The following is a 22,727-nucleotide window of genomic DNA, read 5'->3' on the forward strand; positions in this document are numbered from 1 at the left end:
GCAGCTGTGTCCATCCTCATTGCCCTACTATTATAACAGAGGAAGGGTATCTTATCAAAGACTTTCTTGCAAGCCCTGAGGCCCCTCCTTACTGTCTTCAAGGGACCTGCTGTCTCTTATCCTCTTGTTCATTCTAACCTTCATATTCATTCATTCTTATTCATCTCCCACTTTCCCCCCTCCCCAGCACTCCCTTCCAATTCCTTCCCTTCTCCATTTCTGCTTGCTCTTCATCAGTTATAAACTTGCTCAAGTACCTTCAAACTTAAAGTTTCACATCCTTCAAGCTTTCACCTCTCTTACCCTTCATGGACAACATCTTGAAAGCATAGCTTCAGTTAACTACATTTACACTCTTGCTTCTCGTTTACTCCTTAATCTCCTCCACTCTGACTTCCACCTGCCACTCCGTGAAAGTAGCACTTTTGTGTATAAAACAGCAGTATTTGACCAAGTTGATCATGCCCCTTCTAGAAACACTCTAACACACTCCCTTCAGGTTTCTCTTCCTTCTTAGGCCTCTTCCTCTGGCTTCCTTTTGATGGCCCTTCATCCTCTATCTGACCTGTAAATGGACTTTTAATTGTTGATTTTCCACAGTACTCAGTTTTTGTTTTGTTTTGCCTCCTCCATCTATATGGTCTAGCTCAGCAAACTCCCATGGCTTCAAATGCCACATAAGTTATGACTTCCAAATTTCAGCCTCTAGCCAAGACCTACCTTCTGAAATCTGGACCCATAGAGCCAATTGCCACTTTAACTTCTCCACTTCCAATTCAAACATCTCCAAGACTGGATTCCCTAATGGCCAACTTGTATTCTTTATCTCAGTAAAGCTAGAAACACAGGAGCTATCTTTGTTATCTTTTTCTCTTTCAAACCCAATATCTAGTCTCTTACTAAGTCCCATTGATTTTATTTTACATGTATCTCAAATCTGTCCATTACATCTCGCAGCCATGTTGGAGTTGAAGAAGGAAAAATAACAAGATGTCTTGTGCTTAAAGCTTCCACCCTGAACATCAGAAAAATTCTACCAAGTTTATAAACAAGTTTGTGGTTTATAAGAGAAAGTCTAACCTGAGCTTTGGACGACCATTGTAAATGTCTCCCCATTCAGTCAAAAGCCCAGCTGCATCACCTCACTAATTCATTTGGTTCCTTACTGCTTATTATGCCAAGTTATGCTTTTTTTTTTTTGCAAGATATTGTCAGTACTCTTAGATAAGAGTAGGTAATCTTTGTTTCTGAATGTAAAGTTACCTAAATACATGAAGATGTACATTGGGGAGAAGGATATGAACAAAAAGGTACTCTCTTACCTTATAGTAGGAATATAGATTGGTGCAACCTTTTTGGATGATGTGGCACTATCAAAATTTTAAATGCACATTGTGTTACTAGGACATTAATCTATAGATACATTGTTTAAAAAAAAAAAAAAAACCTGTTGCCATCGAGTTGATTCTGATTCATAGCAAACCAACAGAACAGAGTAGAGGAGAACTGCCCCATAGGGTTTCCAAGACTATGAATCTTTATGGAAGCAGACTGCCACATCTTTCTCCCATGGAGCAGCGGATAGATTCAAATTGCCAACCTTTTGGTTCACAACCCGAACAAAGGAGGATGTTCATTGCAGGGTTGATAATAGCAAAAAATCTAGAAACTTAAATGTACTTAAATTGCTACATCCATATGGTGGATACAGCCAATAACACAGCCATTAATAAAGAGCTTTGAAAAGCAGAGTGCCAAACTGCATGAATAGCATGACCCCCACCTTGTGTGTTTCCATTTCCTTTGCGTGTTATATATATGAAATATTGCTAGAAGATGCACAAAACATTTCCTGAAGCCATAGAAATGTAACAGTGGTTACCTTTGGGGACTAAAGGCCTAGGGTGTGAAGAATTGGCTTTTATTTTTCTTTATAATGCCTTTTTTAAATGCACGTGCCACTTTTAATCTAGCAAAGAAACAGAAAAAAAAGTATTCCAATACATACATATTTAAAGAGGTATTCATTATACATGTAATGGTCCATTTCTGAGTCCCAGGTGCAGAACGAACCCCTTCTGGAAGGAACTTCTTACCCTTTGACTGCAATATAAACTATTCACAGCAAAGAACTATACATATATGAACCTTTGTAGAATTAATTTTTTTTAATCTTTATGGTTTTATATTTGAAAAGAAATGCAGTTATCTTCACCAAGTATCTAAAGTAGTAGTACTAACAATAACAACAACCTTTGAAAACATTTATCTAAAAGGGGGAAAAAAGGTAGTTCATCAGTCCTCTGCCCTGTCAATATAAATTTTCTCAGGGTGGGGTTTGCCCTTCCCTGAGTGAAAAATTAAATTCTAAGCTTTTTAACACCTAAATAGTTGCTTGATGTAACACTGAAGCCAGAATTAAGTGAGATCCACAGCTTAATTATTCTAAAGTGTTACTTGATAATTAATTCCTACTGTATAGAAGCTCAAAAGATAATATGAGATTGTTGGATTTTCTGAGTTGTCTTATTTTCATAGGATCAGGCCTCCTACTTAACACTATTTGAACAATACATAGTAAATGTTTGCCAAAGTCCAACCACTTCATTCTCTTAACTACTCAAACATCTGTTTGAAAAAAATAAAACACTGAAACCAGGATTTGTTTTGTGCCTAGTATTGATTTTATAGTCATCACATAGTCAATTTTAAAGTATTCTTTAGTTTTCCATCTTTGCTTTGTCGTTTTAATTGTGTTTTAGGTGAAAGTTTATAGCACAAATTAGTTTCTCATTCTAAAATTTATACACATTGTTTTGTGACATTAGTTGCAGTCCCGCAATGTGTCAACACTCCCCCTTTCTACCCCAGGTTCTTCATTTCCATTCCATTTCCTGGCTGTTCCTGCCTTCTTATATTTGCTTTTGGGTAGGTGTTGCCCATTTGGTCTAGTAGACTTGATTGAACTAAGAACCACATTCTGCACATGTGTTACTATTTGTTTTTTAGGCCTGTCCTATCTTTGGTTGGTCTTTGGCCAAAAGGCAGATCTCAGGAATGGCTTCAGTTCTAAATTAGCAGGGTAGCAGGGGGCCATGGTCTTGGGGGTTCCTCCAGTCTCTGTCAGACCAGTAAGTCTGGTCTTTTTTGTGTGTGTGAATTTGAATTTTGTTCTACATTTTTCTCCAGCTCTGTCCAGGACCCTTTATTGTGACCCATGTCAGAGTGGTTCGTGTTGGTAGCCAGGCACCACCTAGTTCTTCTGGGCTCAGGCTGGTGGAAGCTGTGGTTCATGTGGTATATTAGTCCATAGGACTAGGGATTTTTTTCTTGTCTTTGGTTTTCTTTATTCTCGTTTGCTGTGGATGGGGTGGAACCAATAGATGTATCTTAGGTGGCCGTTCCCAAGCTTTTAAGACCCCACACACTACTCACCAAAGTAAGGTATAGGACATGTTCTTTATGAACTCTGGTATGCCAGTTGACCTAGATGTCCTCCAAGACCATGGTCCCCAGCCTTCAGCCCCAGTAACTTGGTCCCTCAAGGTGTTCGGATGTGTCTAGGAAGCTTCTATGACTTTGCCTTGGTCAAGTTGTACTGACTTCACTATATTGTATATTGTCCTTCAGTTCACCAAAGTTAACACTTGTCGACTATCTAGTGATTCTCCTCCCTACTCACCCCCTCCCTTGTAACATCAAAAATTGTTTTTTGCTGTGTGTAAACCTTTTCTTGAGTTTTTATAATAGTGGTCTCATATATTTGTCCTTTTGTGATTGACTTATTTCACTCAGCATAATACCCTCCAAATTCATCCATGTTGTGAGATGTTTCACAGATTCATCCTTGTTCTTTATTTTTGTGTATTATTGCATTGTGTGTATGTACCATAATTTGTTTATCCAGTCATCTGTTGAGAGGCATTTAGGTTGTTTCCTTCTTTTTGCTATTGTGAATAATGCTGCAATGAACATGAGTGTGCATATGTCTGTTCATGTGATGGCTCTTATATCTCTAGGATATATTCCTAGTAGTGGGATTGCTGGATCATATGGTATTTCTATTTCTGGCTTTTTAAGGAGGTGCCATATCATTTTCCATAGTGGTTGTACCATTTTACACTCCCACCAGCAGTGCATAAGAGTTCCAAACTCCTTGCAACCTCGCCAACATTTGTTATTTTGTGTTTTTTTGATTTGTGCCAATAATGTCAGGGTGAGATGATATCTCATTGTAGTTTTGATTTGTATTTCTCTAATGGCTAATGATCATGAGCATTTCTTCATGTGTCTGTTAGCTGCCTGAATGTCTTCTTTGGTGAAGTATCTGTTCATATCCTTTGCCCATTTTTTACTTGAATTATTTGTCTTCTTGTATTTGAGATGTTGAAGTACTCTATAGATTTTAGAGATTAGGCCCTTGTTGGATATGTCGTAGCCAAAAATTTTTCCCAGTCTTATTGTTGTTCAGTGCCATTGAGCTGGTTCCAACTCATAGTGACCGTATGTACAACAGAATGAAACACTGCCTGGTCCTGCGCCATCCTCACAATCCTTATTATGCTTGAGCCCATTGTTGCAGCCACTGTGTCAGTCCATCTTGTTGAGGGTTGTCCTCTTTTTTGCAGGCCCTCTATCAAGCATGAGGTCCTTCTGCCAGGGACTGATCCCTCCTGATAACATGTCCAAAGTATATGAGATGTAGGCTTGCCATCCTTGCTTCTAAGGAGCATTCTGGTTGTACTTCTTCCCAAGACAGATTTGTTCGCTCTTTTGGCAGTCCATGGTATATTCCATATTCTTTGCCAGCTCCACAATTCAAAGGCATCAGTTCTTTGGTCTTCCTTATTCATCATGCAACTTTCACATGCACATGAGGCGATTGAAAACACCATGGCTTGGGTCAGGGGCACCTTAGTCTTCAAGATGGGATCTTTGCTTTTCAACACTTTAAAGAGGTCCTTTGCAGCAGATTTGCCCAATGCAATGTGTCTTTTGATTTCCAGACTGCTGCTTCCATGGCTGTTGATTGTGGATCCAAGTAAAATGAAATCATTGACAACTTCAGTCTTTTCCCCTTATTGTTCATCGGTCCAGTTGTGAAGATTTTTGTTTTATTTCTGTTAAGGTGTAATCTTCATCAGTAAGTGCTTCAGGTCCTCTTCAGTTTCAGCAAGCAAGGTTGTGTCATTTGCATATCACAGATGGTTAATGAGCCTTCCTCTAATCCTAATGCCCCATCCTTCTTCATATAGTCCAGTTTCTCAGATTATTTGCTTGCCATACAGATTGCATAGGTATGGTGAAAGGATACACTTTCCTTGACTTTAAACCACGTAGTATCCCCTCGTTCTATTCGAACAACTGCCTCTTGATCTATGTACAGGTTCCTCATGAGCACAATTAAGTGCTCTGGAATTCCCATTCTTCACAATGTTATCCATAATTTGTTATGATCCACACAGTCAGATGCCTTTGCATAGTTAATAAAACACATGTAAACATCTTTCTGGTACTCTCTACTTTCAGCCAGGATCCATCTAACATCAGCAATGATATCCCTAGTTCTACATCCTCTTCTGAATTCAGCTTGAACTTCTGGCAGTTCCCTATTGATACACTGCTGCAGCCACATTTGAACCATCTTCAGCAAAACTTTACTTGTGTGTGGTATTAATGATATTGTTCAATACTGTCCACATTCAGTTGGGTCGCCGTTCTTGGGAATAGGCATAAATATGGATCTCTTCCAGTCAATTAGATGAGTGAGCACTTCCAGTGCTGCGTGCATTTGTTGAAACATCTCAGTTGGTATTCTGTCAATTCCTGGAGCCTTGTTTTTTTGCCAGTGCCTTCAGTGCAGCTTGGACTTCTTCTTTCAGTACCATCGGTTCCTGATTATATGCTGCCTCCTGAAGTGTTTGAACTTCCACCAATTTTTTTTGGTATAGTGACTCTGTGTATTCCTTCCATCTTCTTTCAATGCTTCCTGAGTCATTTAATATTTTCCTCATAGAATCCTTCATTATTGCAACTCGTGGCTTGAATTTTTTCTTCAGTTCTTTCAGCTTCAGAAATCCTGAGCGTGTTCTTCCCTTTTGGTTTTCCACCTTCAGGCCTTTGCATGTCATTACAATACTTTACTTTGTCTTCTTGAGGCGCCCTTCGAAATCTTCGGTTCTTTTACTTCATCATTTCCTCCTTTCGTTTTAGGTACTGGACATTCAAGAGCACATTTCCCAGTGTGTAGATTCTCTTTTTACTGTTTAGATGAAGTCTTTTGATGAGCAAAAGTGTTTAATTTTTAGGAGCTCCCAGTTATCTAGTATATCGTCTGGTGTTTGTGTATTGTTAGTTATGGTTTGTATTGTAATTATGCCATGTATTTGTGCCCCTAATGTTGTCCCTATTTTCTCATCCATGATCTTTACCATTTTAGGTTTTATATTTGGGTCTTTGATCCATTTTGAGTTAGTTTTTGTATGAAATATGGGTTCTGTTTCATTTTTTTTTTTACAGATGAACATCCAGTTTTGCCAGCACCATTTGTTAAAAAGAGTGTCTTTTCTCCATTTAATGGACTTTGATCTTTGTCAAAGATCACCTAACCATTGTTGTTGTTGTTAGGTGCCATCAGGTCAGTTTTGACTCATAGCGACCCCATGTGCAGCAGAGTGAAACATTGCCTGGTCCTGCACCATCCTCACAATTGTTGCTGTTCTTGAGCCCATCGTTCAGCCACCGTGTCAGTCCATCTACCTGAGGGTCTTCCTCTTTTTTGCTCACCCTCTACTTTACCAAGCATGATGCCCTTCTCCAGGGTCTGGCCCGCCCCTCCTGATAACATGTCCAAAGTATGCGAGACGAAGTCTTGCCAGTCTGGCTTCCAAGGAGCATTCTGGATGTACTTCTTCCAAGACAGACCTGTTCATTCTTTTGGCAGTCCATGATATATTCAGTGTTCTTCACCAGCACCATAATTCAAAGGCATCAATTCTTCGTTCTTCTTTATTCACTGTCCAGCTTTCAGATTCATATGAGGCAATTGAAAACACCATGGCTTGGGTCAGGCGCACCTTAGTCATCAAAGTGACATCTTTGCATTTTAACACATCAAAGAGGTCTTTTGCAGAGGATTTGCCCAATGCAGTACATCGTCTCACCTGACCATGAGTGGATGGGTTTATGTCTGGGCTCTCAGTTTTGTTCCATTGGTCTATGCATCTGTCATTGTACCAGTACCAGGCAGTTTTGACTATCATGGCTGTATAGTAGGTTCTGAGATCAGGTAGTGTGAGGCCTCCTACTTTGTTGTTGTTTTTTCAGTAGTGCTTTGCCTATTCTGGGCCTCTTCATTTCCATATAAAGTTGGTGACTAGTTTTTGCATCTCATTAAAGAATACTCTTGGTAATTTGGATTGGGATTGCAGTATATCTGTAGATCATTTTAGATAGAGTAAACATTTTCACAATATTGACTCTTCCTATCCATGAGCATGGTATGTTTTTTATTTTTTAGGTTCCTTTTGATTTCTTGAAATAGTGCTTTGTAGGTTTATTTGTATAGGTCCTTTACCTCCCTGGTTAGATGTATTCCTAAGTATTTTATCTTTTTAGGGACTACCATCTTTGCTTTTGCCTCTGGGTTATCCAGCCTTAACTTGACTGCTCAGGTTTTTTCACCCCTTGTGATTCAGCAGTTTTTTTTTCCTATTCATTGTTCTACAATGAATAGAAAATATATACATTGGATATATATATATATATATATATATACACACATTGGATATATATTGGAATAATATACATTGGTTCTTCTCCTAACTTGCAGGCAGCTTTTCATCTCCCCTCCCCTTCTCAACTCACCCTCCTGCGTATCCCGTATCTGAAATCTAGTTATTTATAAAGAATTTCCAAGACCATGGCTGCCTGCCATTCTGTTTCCCAGAAGATGTCATTTCTGCCTTGTTTTTGCAATGTGCAGTCCTCACATGTCCCCTTGAAAACCACCTGGCCCAAAGCTGTGCTTTGTTTTAGCTTGTTTAACTCATGCTAAACTGCTGTTATTAAAATACTGCATTTTTTTTTTTAGACTAAAAAGGAACTTTAATTACATCACATTAAGAAAAAGTTTAATAATATAAACATATCATCTTGGTTTGAAAAATAGCTGGAAATTTTGAAGTGAGGTATTAGTATTACATGAAAGAAGTTAGTTGTTGTATTTTAAGTTTTTTTTATGTTGTAAAATTAGATTAGATTGCATATCAATCTTAAAATTTTATTCTAAAAGCACTTTAAACTAAGAAGCACGGAGAGGGAACTCAAAAAGGAGACTTTTAATGCCTATACTTTTGTGGTGCTGACTGAAAATGATATTTCCAGTTTGTTATTATATAAGCTACCTTTCGTTGTTTGGAATGATGTTTAAAATCAAACTTTTACCTTTCTTATATAAAAATAGAACAGATTCAAAACACTTCTATTGATATATTTTTTATCTGCTATAAAAAGGAATAAGCATTATAAATTTTTCAAAATCATATGTTTTTCTCTTTGTTGAAATGAGCTAACATGAATATTAGCCCTGAAAGAGATAATATTGGAAGAATTGAATAATTAAGTTTTTTTCTCAAAATGAAAAGGAAATAATCTGTACCCATGTTCTCACACGTCTACTGTAATTTCAAAAGGTGATTTTTTGCACACAAAGAAATTAGTCTCATTTCTTTATGTATATGCCTTGTAGAGACCACACGGGTATTCTTTCTTCTAGGAATTTGAATTAGCTAAATAACCAGAAATAAGGAATGAACTTTATGCACAAAAATTTCACCACAGCATTATTTATAGTTGCCAATATTGGAAAAACCTAAGTGCCAAGCAGTAGGAGGATATTTAATAAACTATGGTATGTCCACCCAGTCAAATATTTTGTAACTATTAAAATAGTAAGAATGTTTATTGTTGTATGTATAGTATGATCATACTATGTAGAAGCAGAGACTCAAAAATAAGTTTAGAAAAATGATAGAAGAAATTTACCAATATGGTAAGAGTAGTTGTGTCTCAAAGAAATTTTTTTTTTTTTTTAAATAAAAAAATAGCCATGGGCTCAGGCTGGTTAAGAGAGATGTGATACATGTATGTTATAGATTGAATTGTGTCCCCCCCAAAATGTGTGTCAACTTGGCCAGTGTTGTGTGGCTGTCCACCATTTTATGATCTGATGTGATTATCCCATGTGTTGTAAATCCTAACCGCTATGATGTTAATGAGGCAGGTTTAGAGGCAGTTAATACAGCAGGACTCAATCTACAGGACTGGGTTGTATCTTTTTTTTTTTTTTATTGTGCTTAAGTGAATGTTTACAAATCAAGTCAGTCTTGCATACAAAAATTTATATACACCTTGCTATATACTCCTAGTTGCTTTCCCCCTACTGAGACAGTACACTTCTTATTTCCACTCTCTATTTTCGTGTCCATTCAGCCAGCTTCTGACCTTGGGTTGTATCTTGAGTCAATCTCTTTTGAGATAGAGAAAAGGAAGCAGATAGGAGGGTGACCTTCTACCACCAAGAAAGAAGCGCCAGGAGCTAGTATGTCCTTTGGGCCCAGGGTCCCTACACTGAGAAGCTCCTAGACCAGGGGAAGATTGATGACAAGGACCTTCCCCCAGAGCCGACAGAGAGAGAAAGCCTTTCTCTTTCTTTTCTCTTCCTCCAGAGCTGACACCCTAAATTTGGACTTCTGGCCCCCTAAATTGTGATAGAATAAATTTCTCTTTGTTGAAGCCATCCACTTGTGGTATTTCTGTTATAGCAACACTGGATAACTAAGACAATGTGGTAAGCAGGTGGCTGTGGTAACCTCATCTTCCTCCAGTGAGGGGCGTCCTTTTCTCACCTCCTATCAGTTTTATTTGCAAATACACAGCTATTGTAGAATGCTCAACTTGTGGTAAATGTTTTTGAACAAAGACAATAGTGCTAGTTGTACAATGAGATATACTTATTTATATCTGCCAATTGTTTTTCTTTTTGAGACTATCAAACAGGCTTAAACTCAACCACTTTAAACTTAAGAATTTCTTAGTACTGTATGTTTAATGATTTTGGTTTCTACGTTTGCCAAAGAGAAAGCCATTCTTTAAAAATGTTCATGTGTGAGCAACTGTAACACAATTTGTTTTATTCTATCACTTACATGTTTTCTAAGAGGATGTACCACTTACTCACTGAACTGTTTTTTTTGTTTTAACTCTTTTTTTCCTCCTGAGAATTCTTTGGATTTACCTATATTCTTTTCTTACATGCAGTTAATTTGGAAATGGCTGGGGCCATGGAAGAACCTGAATTTTAGCCAGTTTACTAATAGGGTAGAGGCTGAGACCTAAGCCCAATAGCACAGTTCATCAATTTAGTTAGGCACCAGCGGAGAATGCCCTGTGGTTCAGTTTTCAGATGTGAGGCTGTTTCCCAGGAGACCGACCACTTAGGCAGCAAGACCCCCGCCGCCACTACCACCCCTCCACCGCCACCACAGGAAAGCAGTGTTGGACTAGCGTCTAGCCATCATCATGTGGCTACAGAAGTGCAAGCTTGTCAACACATCCAGGGTGAATCAAGTTTTCCAATGATCACCCATCCTACCAGTCCATTCATTTATCTTGAGAACTATAACTGTGCAACAGGTCCAGTAACCTGTGTTCAGTGACCTGAGCCTTCCCTTCCTACCCACAGGTGTGAGTGAACACAGGCTGCAAAGGGAGAGACATCCTCTCCAGGCTTAATTCATAAAGGTACCAGAGAAACTTGGCAGGGGGGTCTTGATCCCACAAGCACAAATGCCTCTCTGATCATTAAGAGTCAGGTCCTCTGTTTTCAGGGTACTTTACCCATTTCACAGCCCTGGATAAACACTGCCAAATTCTGTCCAGCTCCAGTTTTCTGATGTTGCCTGACAGCTAGATGTCCGTATCATTCAAGCCTTGTTCGTCCTGGGTTCAGACATTCTGTCTTTAAGGTGCAGGTATCTCTTGTCGTTTATTATACATTTATTTGGTGAGTGGGAAGTTTAATATTTTCTAAAAGCATGAGCCTGTATCTTTTTGATCACTACTTTTTATAACGGATAGTTGTTCTCAGAGAAACCTTTGTCAAGGTTGTGAGTGACTGGTTTTATTTGATATGAACAAAGGCTATAATTGTGTTTTAATACTGACCAAAAGGAACGATGTACTCAAGTCTCTTGATGGGGCATTATGCCTCATAGTCAGTATAATGTATCCAGTACTGTCCACTTACTGATGGCAGGTGAAAACTAAATCAGCCTGGATAATCTTTGTTTGTTTTGTTTTGAACATTTTGTTGTGGTTTGGACAAAGTTTACAGAGCAAATTAGTTTTCCGTTCAAAAATTTATACACATTTTGTTTGGTGACATTAGTTGCAATCCCCTCAATGTGAGAACAGTCTACCCCCTTCCACCCTGGTTACCTGTTTCCATCCCATCTCTTTTGCCGCTTCCTGCCTTCTGAACTTAGTCTTTGGGCAAATGCTTCCCTTTTGGTCTTGTAATGGTTGACTGTTCTGAGGAACACGTTCCTTATGGGTGTTATTGTTCACTTTATAGGCCTGTCTGTTGTTTGGCTGAAAAGGTGAGTTCCAGGAGTGGGTTTTATACCAGATTTGAAGGGTGTCTGTCATGGACTGAATTATGTCCCCCCAAAAATGTGTGTATAAACTTGGTTAGGCCATGATTCCCAGTATTGTGTGGTTGTCCTCCATTATGTGATTGTAGTTTTATGTTAAGACGATTAGGGTGGGGTTGTAACACCACCCTTACTTGGGCCACCTCCCTGATCCAGTGTAAAGGGAGTTTACCTGGGGTGTGGCCTCCAGCACCTTTTATCTCTCAAAAGATGAAAGGGAAGCTAGCAGAGAGGGGGTACCTTATACCACCAAGAAAGCAGAGTGGGAGCAGAGTGCATCCTTTAGACCTGGGGTCCCTGCACGAAGAAGCTCCTAGTCTGGGGGAAGATTGATGAGAAGGCTGACAGAGAGAGAAAGCCTTTCCCTGGAGCTGACACCCTGATTTTGGACTTTCAGCCTACTTTACTATGAGAAAATGAACTTCTCTTTGTTAAAGCTATCCACTGTGGTATTTCTGTTATAACAGCAGTAGATGACTAAAACAGTGTCTAAGGGACATATTCTTAGGCGTTCCACCAGTCTCTATCAGACCAGAAAGTCTGGTCTCTTTTATGAATTTGAATTTTGCTCTATGTTTTTCTCACACTCTGTCCAGGTCCTTCTATTGTGATCCTAATTAGAGTGGTCAGTAGTGGTAGGCAAGCACCATCTAGTTCTTCTGATCTCAGGCTGGTGGAGGCTGTGGTTCGTGTGGTCCATCAATCCTCTGGACTAACTGTTTCCTTGAGTTTTTGATTTTCTTCACTCTTCTTTGCTTCAGATGGAATGCAACCGATAGTTTTATCTTAGATGGCTGCTCGCAAGCTCTTAAAACCTCAGATGTTACTCACCGAAGTAGGATATAGAACACTGTCTTTATGGACGTGTTATGCCAATTGACCTAGATGTCCTCTGAGATTATGGTCCTAAGCCCCCAAGGCCAGTGACCCAGTCCTCCAAGGTGTCTGGTTATGGCTAAGGAGTTTTCATAACTTTACCCCCGGTGGGCTCTGCTGTATACATGAACCTGTTTGCAGCACATACAGATACCTATGTAGAAATATCATCTGCCAAACCTATATATGATTGTGGCTGTACTCCTATACACCATTCCACACCTGTTGAGCTTACATATCTACCTATGTATCCACTCATATGTTATTGTTTGCTATTACTGTTATTGCAGAATTGCATATTTAATAGTATTTACTGTTGTTCCCTTTTACTCTTGCATGCTTCACAGTGTCTTCCTTTGCTTTGGTCGTGTTGTGCTGACTTCTGCCTTATTGTGTGTTGCCTTTCCCTTCCCCCAAGTTAATATGTGTGTACTCTGTAGTTAGTGATTTTCTGTCCCTCCCTTTGCCATCCCTGGTAACCATTAAAGAATGTTGCTTTCTGTGTGTAAACTTTTTCTTGACTTTTTATAATAAGGGCCTCATACAGTATTTTTGCTTTTGTGATTGACTTATTTCACTCAGCATAATATCCTCCAGGTTCGTTGATGTTATGAGATATTTCATGGATTCATTGTTATACTTTAACATTGTGTAGTACTCCATTGTGTATATGCACCATAGATTTGTTTATCCATTCCTCTGTTAATGGGCATCTAGGTTGTTTCCATCTTTTTGGTATTGTGAACAATGCTGCAGTGAACATGGGTGTGCATGGCTCTTATTTCTCTAGGGTACATACCTAGTGGATTGCTGGATTATAAGGTATCTCTATTTCTGACTTTTTAAGGGAGTGCCATACCGTTTTCCACAGTGGTCGTACCATTTTACAGTCCCACCAACACTATATGAGAATTCTAGTCTCCCCACATCCACACCAGCATTTTTTTTTCTTTATCATTGCCAATATTGCCAGGTGAGATGATATCTCATTGTTTTGATTTGCATCTCTCTAATGGCTAATGATTGTGAGCATCTCTTCATGTATTTGTTGGCCACCTGAATGTCTTATTTGGTCAAGTGTCTGTTCATGTCCTTTGCCCACTTTTTAATTGGATTCTTTGTCTTTTCGTTGTTGAGATGTTGAGTTTTCTATAAATTTTAGAGATTAGTCCCTTTTCAGATATGTTACTGCCATTTTTTTTTTTTTCAGTCTGTAGGTTCTCTTTTTACTTTTTTGGAGAACCTTTTGATATGTAAAAGTGTTTAATTTTCAGGGGGTGCCAGTCATCTAGTTTATCTTCTGTTATTTGTACATTTTTTGTTATGCTTTGTAACTATTTTTTCTCCCATAATCTTTATAGTTTTAGGTTTTACATATAGATCTGTGGTCCATCTTAATTTTTGTATATAGCGTGAGGTATGGATCCTGTTTCATTTTTCCGCCAGCACCATTTGTTGAAGAGACTGTCTCTTCACCATTTAATGGGTTTTGACCCTTTGTCAAAGATCAGCTGTCCGTAGGTGTTTTTATATGCTTCTGGGTTCTCAGTTCCGTTGCATCGGTCTATATGTCTGTCATACCAGTACCAGGCCCTTTTGACTACTGTGGATGTATAGTAGGTTCTGAGATTGGGAAGTTTGAGGCTGACTACTTTGTTCTTCTTCTTCCGCACTGCTTTGGTTATCTGGGGCCTCTTTCCTTTCCATATTAGTTGATGATTAGTTTTTCCACCTCTTTAAAGAATGTGGATGGAATCTGAATTGGGATTGCATTATATCTATAGATCACTTTGGGTAGTATTGACATTTTTACAATGTTTTCCTATCTATGAGCATGGTATGTTCTTCCATTTATGTAGGTCTCTTTTGGTTTATTGCGGTAGTATTTTGTAGTTTTGTTTGTTTAAGTGTCTTAGGCTGGGTTCTCTAGAGAAGCAGAACCAGTAAAGCATATAAATATATATAGAGAGAGATTTATATCAACAAAATGGCTCACATGATTGTAGAGGCTGGAACGTCCCAAGTCCGTGAACCAGGATAGAAGCTTTTCTTGATTCACGTAGCCACAGGGGCTGGTGAACTCAAGGTTGGCAGGTCACGGAAGAGCAGAGCACTTGCTCACAGGCTGTGAAGGTTGATGAATCTCAAGATTTGCAGGCAAGACCACAAGGCTTCTCCTGATTCACATAGCTGCGTAAGCTGGTAAATCCAAGATCAGCAGGTCGGAGAGCAGGGCTCCCACCCTCAGGCTATGAAGATAGATGAATCCCAAGATTAGCAGATAAGCTGATAGTTCAAGTCCAGAGAGCCAGAGGTCAGACAAACAAGAGGCAGCCTCAGGATCCAGAGTGAGCAAAAAAGCCAGAACATCTGCTTATATTCAGATGCAGGCTACACCTCCAAGAATACTCCTGTTCAACTGATTGGCTACTCACAGCAGAGTCCATCATGGGAGTGATCACATATAAACGCTGAGAATCATGGCCCAGCCAAGTTGACACACAATCTTAACCATCACAATAAGGCTTTTACTTCCTTGCCTAGGTTCAGTCTAGGTAACGTTAACATATCTTAACAACATGACTAGTTCTTTGTTAGTTGGCCTCCTCTTTCCCTCAAATTCTTCATAATGACCTTCCATTCCCACTGCTGCTGCTCTTTCCCATGTTTGTATCCATACAGCACCCTGCACACAGTCCGTACACTAATAGATATGCCCTAAATAAATTAACATAATGGTGGAAAGCTCATGGCCACACTGCTTTGAGTAATGCTTTCAGCATGATATTGTTTTCAGAAAAATTGTAGAGGCAGTGGAGAGACATTTATTGGGAAGATTATTCTCCTACCATCTAGCAGGATGACATAAGTAGGTTTTTTTGTTTTTGTTCTGCCATATATAAATTGGATGAATAATGATTTGTGTTTTTTTTTAATTGGTGATTAGCAACATACATCCATTTTGTGTGTTACCCTGTGGTAGTAGATACCTTTAGCATGAAAGTGTAATTTGTAATCAAAGATGAGATAGGTGACCGGGATTCTCTCATAGTGATGAGGGTAGCTGAAATGACCGACGTACAATCAGGAGATGCTTCCAGGTCTGCTGACCGGTTGTCATCAGTGTTGGCTTGTAAATCAAGTTGTTACAGATGTATACAACATTCAGCGATGCCATTCAGCCATAAATGCATATTGTGTTTGATAACATTTGTCTCACAATTATGGTGCTTTTGTTGTTGTTGTTTGTTTGTTTGTTTTAAACCAAAGAAGAGGGCTATTGATGTTTTCATCACCCTTTCTTTTTCACTCCTTTCTCTAAAGACTCTCTTGGGAGAAAGGAAAGATACTACTGCTAGAGATTATACAACAGATATGGACCATCATATTCCAGAAGGATCCACCTTTGAACTAGAGAATTGTTCTAGCTCTTTTCTCCTCTCAGTGTCCCTTTTCTTGGGATTCTGTTAGAGTATCCAAGCGGTTGGGTGCTATCAGATGCACAGGTCATCTCCTTGGTTATTTTTTGTTCCTAGTAAAGTACAGTGAGAACATACTATGCCCAATAAACTACAGGTTATCAGGCAAGAGATCTTTGTGTTAGAGCACAACTGGTTCAGAGTATCACAAAACATTTTAATATGAGAAACATGTGCATATATTTTTTTTAATTCCTTAATTTTTCTTTTGCTTAATGTAACAGAATCTTATGTTATTTGCTTCCTTTTTAAAGGGAATATCAGCAAAGCTTTGTGACCCTATGGCCCTCAAAATACCAAAACCAAACCCATTGCCACGGAGTCAATTCTGACTCACAGCAACCCTGTAGGACAGAGTAGAGCTGCCCCATAGGGTTTTCAAGGCTGATTTTTTTTTTTTTTTTTTTAATGTTTACAAAAGTAGACTGCCACATCTTTCTCCCAAGGAGCTACTGGTGGGTTCGAACCACCGACTTTTTCGGTTAACAGCTGTGCAGCCGTGCATTAAACCACTGTACCACCAGAGCTCCTCCCAAAAGAACCGCCCGCCCCCCCAAAAAAACCTATATTATTTCAGTACTCAATACTGAAAAGGGATGTCATTCATATCTACCAATATGAATAAGAGAATATGTTTAATAGCCATGTTGCAGTTTAGACTCTTTGAAGTCTAAGATCCTGCTCTGCTTTGCTCTGCGCTCAGCCCAAGGCCAAGGGCTGTGAGGACCACAGTCTCTGCATCTTCACATCTCAAGGTTTTATTCCAAGTAGAAGATGCCATGTGCATTGCATTTGAGCCTGGGTAAGAGACTAGTCAGAGCCAGCCTCTTTCAGCCATCACCCTGTCTTCCTGTCTTCCCTCCCCACCTAGCACTCGTCTAAAGTTTAAGAAATATTCATAAGTAATTTTTTTTTAGCATGTTATCAACCCATAAGCAGACTCTTAATAATGTAACATTGGTTTTCATCCATAGTTAGAAACAAAAATCAAAATGGAAACTTAAAATTGAATGTAAGGTAAATCAAGAAAAATGTTTTTCGAAGTTATTTCATATTGTCCTCTTTTTTGAAATACTCATTTTTCAATTAAAAATATATAGGTGCTATAGCAAAGGAAGGAGAAAATATTTGCTTGAGAGATCTATGAGAAAGTTTATTTTGCAAACTGAATTTTCACGTTTTGTGATGTATATGCCGTTCTCTAGCAGTTCTGAAAATTTCTCTTTTTTATTAAAATGATGAGGTGTCCACTGGTTTGTGGCTTTCTTAGAACTTGTAGGATGAAGTAGAGTGTTGTGTTTCTGCAAAGGTTATTAAACTTTAAATTTTTAATTTAAAAGTTTTCCTTTGGATCATCTTAATTCCTCATAGACCTGATTTTTATTATTCAGTTAACCTTCATTAAAGCTATTTAAAATTTGTTACAAATGGAGTAAGTCTCTCCAAATAAGTCAATCTTTTCTTAAAATAACTTCTTTTTACAAAAAAAAAAACCTAAAGAATGTCAAGGAATCTGACATTTCTATTTCTTCTTTATTAACAAATCTTAATATATAACCCAACACCTTTTGCTTATTTGCTGGGTACTATCTGAATGTATTTAAACCAGAAATACGCAGTTTTATTTATCAAATTAAGATTCTTAGCTAACTATACAAAAATACACTGAGTAAACTCCAGAGTTCACTAAGCAGCCAGAAACCACAATATAATTTTCTTTTTACGAGTTGGATATTGCCAGGTAATAGCCATCCTGTTCAATTATGAAACAATTATGAAATAGAAGGTGTTTAATAAAGCTGAATTGTATTTTCTCTGGAATTTCTCAAGCTACCATTCATTCTTAACGGTGATGGTTCCCTTTTACAGTGCTCCAGCTGAGGCTGCAACAAAGGAGGACAAGAGAACAACTCGTGGACCAGGGCATCATGCCACGTAAGATCTACAGTGTCATTGTCATCTTTAACCTTAGATAACAAGATGGGCATTTTCAAGAAAAGCCTTTATCATATTCCACTCTCAAAACCCATTGCCACTGACTTGATTCCAACTCACAGCAACCCTAAAGAACAGAGTAGGACTACCCGTAAGGTTTCCATGGAGTGGCTGGTGGATTCAAACTGCTAACCTTTTGGTTAGTAACTGAATGCTTAACCACTGTACCTCTTCTCCACTCTCAGTTGTATCCATTTAATCAATATACAGTTGCCAAGTGAATTTATAATAATCAGGCATTAGCATTGCTACCTTAAGAGAATCATTTAGAATACATTTTTTTAATGCCACTGTAAAGATGGACTTGAGTTTTATATTATACAAAAAAATATACCTTTAAAGCTGTATAATTAGGCTAACATCAGTTTTTACTTCAAACTTCAGTATTTGTTTCAGTTTTAAAATGATTGAAATAATCACTGTACATAATGGATCCGAGATTAGCTAGACTTGCAAAAATAACCTGATAAAAGTGATTCACAGCCTTTTTCTATTTTAACTTCTTGAGTTAAAATTAGTTATCTTTGGTGCTATAGTACAGCCGATATAATTAAGCGTATCTCAGTTACAGGACTTATAAACATTCTATTTATAATTAATAAAACCTTCCTTGGCCAAGTACAGGTCTTTTCCAATAGCCCTAGGATTCATTCCTCTGCGAGATTTTTGAAAGTTTATTACTTTAGGATATTTGTTCAAATTGCTGCTTTACCTTGTGATGGCTTGGCGGTCTTTATATATTTTAGAAGGGAAGACCGGTGGTTTTGTGTAGGGTGTTAGGATTTTTTATCTGGATTTTGTCTAAAGATTGACTTCCCTAAGAAATAACTTATTCAGCTTTAAATAATAGAAAAAAAGTACAAAATGAATTTATGCTGCCCGTACTATCTTCTGAATCATTCTATTACCTTTTCTTGGTTTATGATAAGAAATATTTTTCCTCTGCAGTGCATCTTTTTCCAAATGATTTTTTTTTTTTTTATTCTGGGCTATTGTTAATTGATTAACTAAATATTTTAAACCTAGCATTGTAATAATAGAGTCAAAAGCTGCTTTAATAATCTGCCAAGTTTTTCCACCACCACATTCCTAGGTGTGAACCAATCAAACAGGATCAAATTGTGATGTTTTAAGACATCACTGCCAAGCCAGCAGCCAGCTCTAGTCTGCTTCTGGGAGCTGGTCCCTAGCCAGACCTGATTGGGCTGGGCTCCTGGGAGTCTTTGCAGTGCCTCAAGCACCAGAGTTGAGAATAGTGCTGATGAAGTGCTAATTGGTCAAATCTTGTAGGTGATAGCCCAAGCAAGCCTGGTCCCGTGTCCTATTCAGGTCATCTGACTCCCCGTGTTTATAAGTGCAGTGTGTTAATCAGGCAGTGTGGAGAAACACACACACACACACACACACACAATTTTGTAAAGATAATTGGTAGAAATACGGTAGTAGGTGATGTTTTCGTAAACATTTCTTACTTTCAATCTGAGATTCTGAAATATTTAATGGACTAGCAGTTAACGTATTAAAGAATCTCTTTGTCTTTAGAGTGGTAAACAGTAGAAAGAGCATGGACCTTTCAAATTCAGAATTTCTAGATTTAAATCCCACTTTGACCACCATCTAGTTATATGACCTGAAGAATTCATTTACCTTCTTTGAGGCTTTCACCTGTACTGGTGCAAGTGGCTAAGATGAAGAGGAACCTTGAGCACGATCTACTAGAACGTTGACTGAAGTATTAACTCCTCTGTTTATACTGTGCAAACAATTTTTCTTTTTCCTCTCACAGCTTTGAAGAGCCCAGCGGCATTCCATGAACAGATAAAAAGCTTGGAACGAGCCAGAGTAAGAAATTTCAGTTTAAAATACTCTACTTCTCTGCTTCCCTCTTCTATTCTAATGTACCTGTGTACAAGTAGCAGTCTTACTCCTAAATATGTCAATAGAGCAAATATAGTGCATTCTTGGGACATATGGCATATAGAGTAATATATTCTAGGGTAGTTTTATCTTGGAGGTTTGTAGAAAATACTTGACATTCAAATTTTGTTCTTCAAAACCAGTAACTAGTTTTGTATGTAAAGGACAAATCACATGTCTTCATTTTCGTGCTCTCCTGGGCATGAACAGTTTTTGGAGAAGCATTAAGAGGGTAATTCTGCCATCTGTTACCCTGTAGAGGGACAGTCCAAGTGATGTCCTGATACCAGGTCCTTAGGTGGCTTCCCTGCTGGGCTTGGGTTACCTGTGCATCAGATCAAGGGTAGGAGAGTTGGGTAAATGAAAGAATATTGGTTATATTCGACTCTGCTTATTCTTTGAGATGGCTGCATCATAGTTGCACGTCGAATTATGTTTATTATTTTCCTTTAAAAGTGCCATTATGCGTATTCATTTTTATTTTATTTACTTGTTTTGGTGAAAACTTCCATTATGCAATATGGAAATAAGCATGTCCCCAAAATTCCTTATTAATGGCATCTAAGATTTTCCCCAGATGCCATTAATGATCTTTTAGCATCTTATGAAATGTAAACTCCCTGTTAAAGGCCTGTGTTCAGAATTGAGTATAGTTCTGATTAAGAAAATATGAGCAAGAATGTGAGCTCATCAAAGAAAATACGTTAGGGCTTTTAGGAAATTTCTTATCATCTAAGTGGGTTTTGACTTGACCTGAAGTGTATATTTTAAAGATTGTAGATATTTCAATCATCCAACTCCTACGTCTGTTCACGTATCATCTTCAAAATTATCCTGTGACTTTGCCCTTACTTTACACCAATACAATTCAAGTACCTATTAGATTTTGAATGCCACAATTGAAATCCTATATCACATAATAGTTTTTCTTAGCACTAATATCTTCTCTACTCAAAGTCATGACAGAAAGGACATACAATTTATTTAAATAGAGAACCTTGAGAAAATTTTTCAAACTATAGTAAGTCAAAGAGTTTATGACAAGACTTTTTCTTTTTTTTTTAAGACTGAAAACTTTCTGAAACACAAGATTCGGAGCCGACCAGATCGTTCTGAACTTGTCAGGATGCATATTTTAGAAGGTAAAGATTTCTGCTCATTTTGCTGCATTTTCTCAAGAAAAGAAGTGAGAATTCTACCACTTCTCTTTATTCCCATTTTAATGACTTTTTACCCCACAGGCTGACATCCTCCAAATTGGATAGCAACATGAAGCTAAAATGTTTGTTAGATACATGGGGAAGGTTTTATTCTCCAGATAACACATTGATGGACTGACTCTTCCCCACCAGTTGGTATCTCTCTACCATTGCTGTTCTGGAAAAACATTCTTGGTCCAGAGGATTTCTTCATCAATGAGGGACGTGTGTTCCTCTCATTAAGGGTACAGTTGCCACAACTCTAACCCTAGGTTTTTAGCTCCGTACACCTTATTATGCCTGCCGAGGGCATCGACTGCACCCAGCATGTTCTCTCTGTTCCACAGGCCCATGACGATCAGCTTGATCTGACTGTTAGTATAAATACCATCCTCTTTACCCACCAAGGAACACTGGTAGCACAATGGTTAAGTACTCAGCTGCTAACCAAAAGGTTGGCGGTTTGAACCCACTCAGCTGCTCTGCAGGAGAAAAGACCTGGTGATCAGCTCCCTGAAAGTTTTCAGCCTAGGAAATCCTATGGAACAGTTCTGCTATGTCATGCAGGATTGATATGAGTCAAAATGGACTCAGTGGCACTCCGCAGCAACAATTCCATCCATCATGGACTCAGTGGCACTCCACAGCAACAATTCCATCCATCATGGACTCAGTGGCACTCCGCAGCAACAATTCCATCCATCATGGACTCAGTGGCACTCCGCAGCAACAATTCCATCCATCATGGACTCAGTGGCACTCTGCAGCAACAATTCCATCCATCATGGACTCAGTGGCACTCCGCAGCAACAATTCCATCCATCAACATTGCCTCGATGATCTAGTCTCATCACTTACAAAGCTGGTAGGGGCAGTTCCATTCCATCTTTGGGAAAACACATGGTTCAGGCCAGGATATTTTTCCCCTCTAAAGAAATAGCATTCTTGAAAGCTGGTACTGCCACCGTAAGCTCCCAGGTTAAACTGAGAAGATACATAAAGAATCTCAAAACTTCTCAAGTATTTATAGACAATAATCGGGCAGAAAGAAGATTAGATTTGTCCTCTCTGGGCCTAAGGATAGAATGAGGAGTAGAATTAATATTAGAAATAGGTCGATGTTACAAATACAAAGTATTAGGTTGTACCTCAACAAAAGGAATAACATCCTAAAGGTCATACATGTCAGAAATGGAATCTTCAGGAGGCGATGTGGTCACCTTTATGGAGGCATATGTTCATTGACCATTGACCAGCATGCTGGGTACCAGAGACCTGAAGAGTGAGCAGGACAGACAGATGCCTGCCTTCATGGAGCGTACATTCTAGTGGCAGAGACAGATGATAAACGCGCAGGACAGATGAATCACAGATTGTGAAAAGGGCTCTGGAGGAAATAAACAGGTTACTGTGATAAAGAATAAGCACAGGTAGGCACCACAGTCAAGATATAAAGAAGTTTCAAGTATCAAATTGGGCTCCACAACCCTTAGGGGTTCTTCTGATCCAAAGAATCTGTGATTGTGTGACTATCTTCGTGATCCCAG

At 38.6% G+C, this 22,727-nt stretch overlaps 1 protein-coding gene across 10 annotated transcripts in view; it reads left to right on the forward strand.

Moving 5' to 3' along the window:
• MRTFB (myocardin related transcription factor B) overlaps positions 1-22,727 on the forward strand; it is a 220,489-nt gene that overhangs the window by 145,781 nt on the left and 51,981 nt on the right. For all 10 annotated transcript variants that reach the window (XM_049904747.1, XM_049904743.1, XM_049904745.1 and 7 more), the window contains 3 exons: positions 17,939-18,004; positions 19,851-19,906; positions 21,048-21,123. In XM_049904747.1, coding sequence (XP_049760704.1) covers positions 17,939-18,004; positions 19,851-19,906; positions 21,048-21,123 — 198 coding nt within the window. The remainder of the gene's footprint in view (positions 1-17,938; positions 18,005-19,850; positions 19,907-21,047; positions 21,124-22,727) is intronic.

This window comes from Elephas maximus, chromosome 12 (assembly GCF_024166365.1).
Source record: "Elephas maximus indicus isolate mEleMax1 chromosome 12, mEleMax1 primary haplotype, whole genome shotgun sequence".
NCBI classification, from domain to species: domain Eukaryota; kingdom Metazoa; phylum Chordata; class Mammalia; order Proboscidea; family Elephantidae; genus Elephas; species Elephas maximus.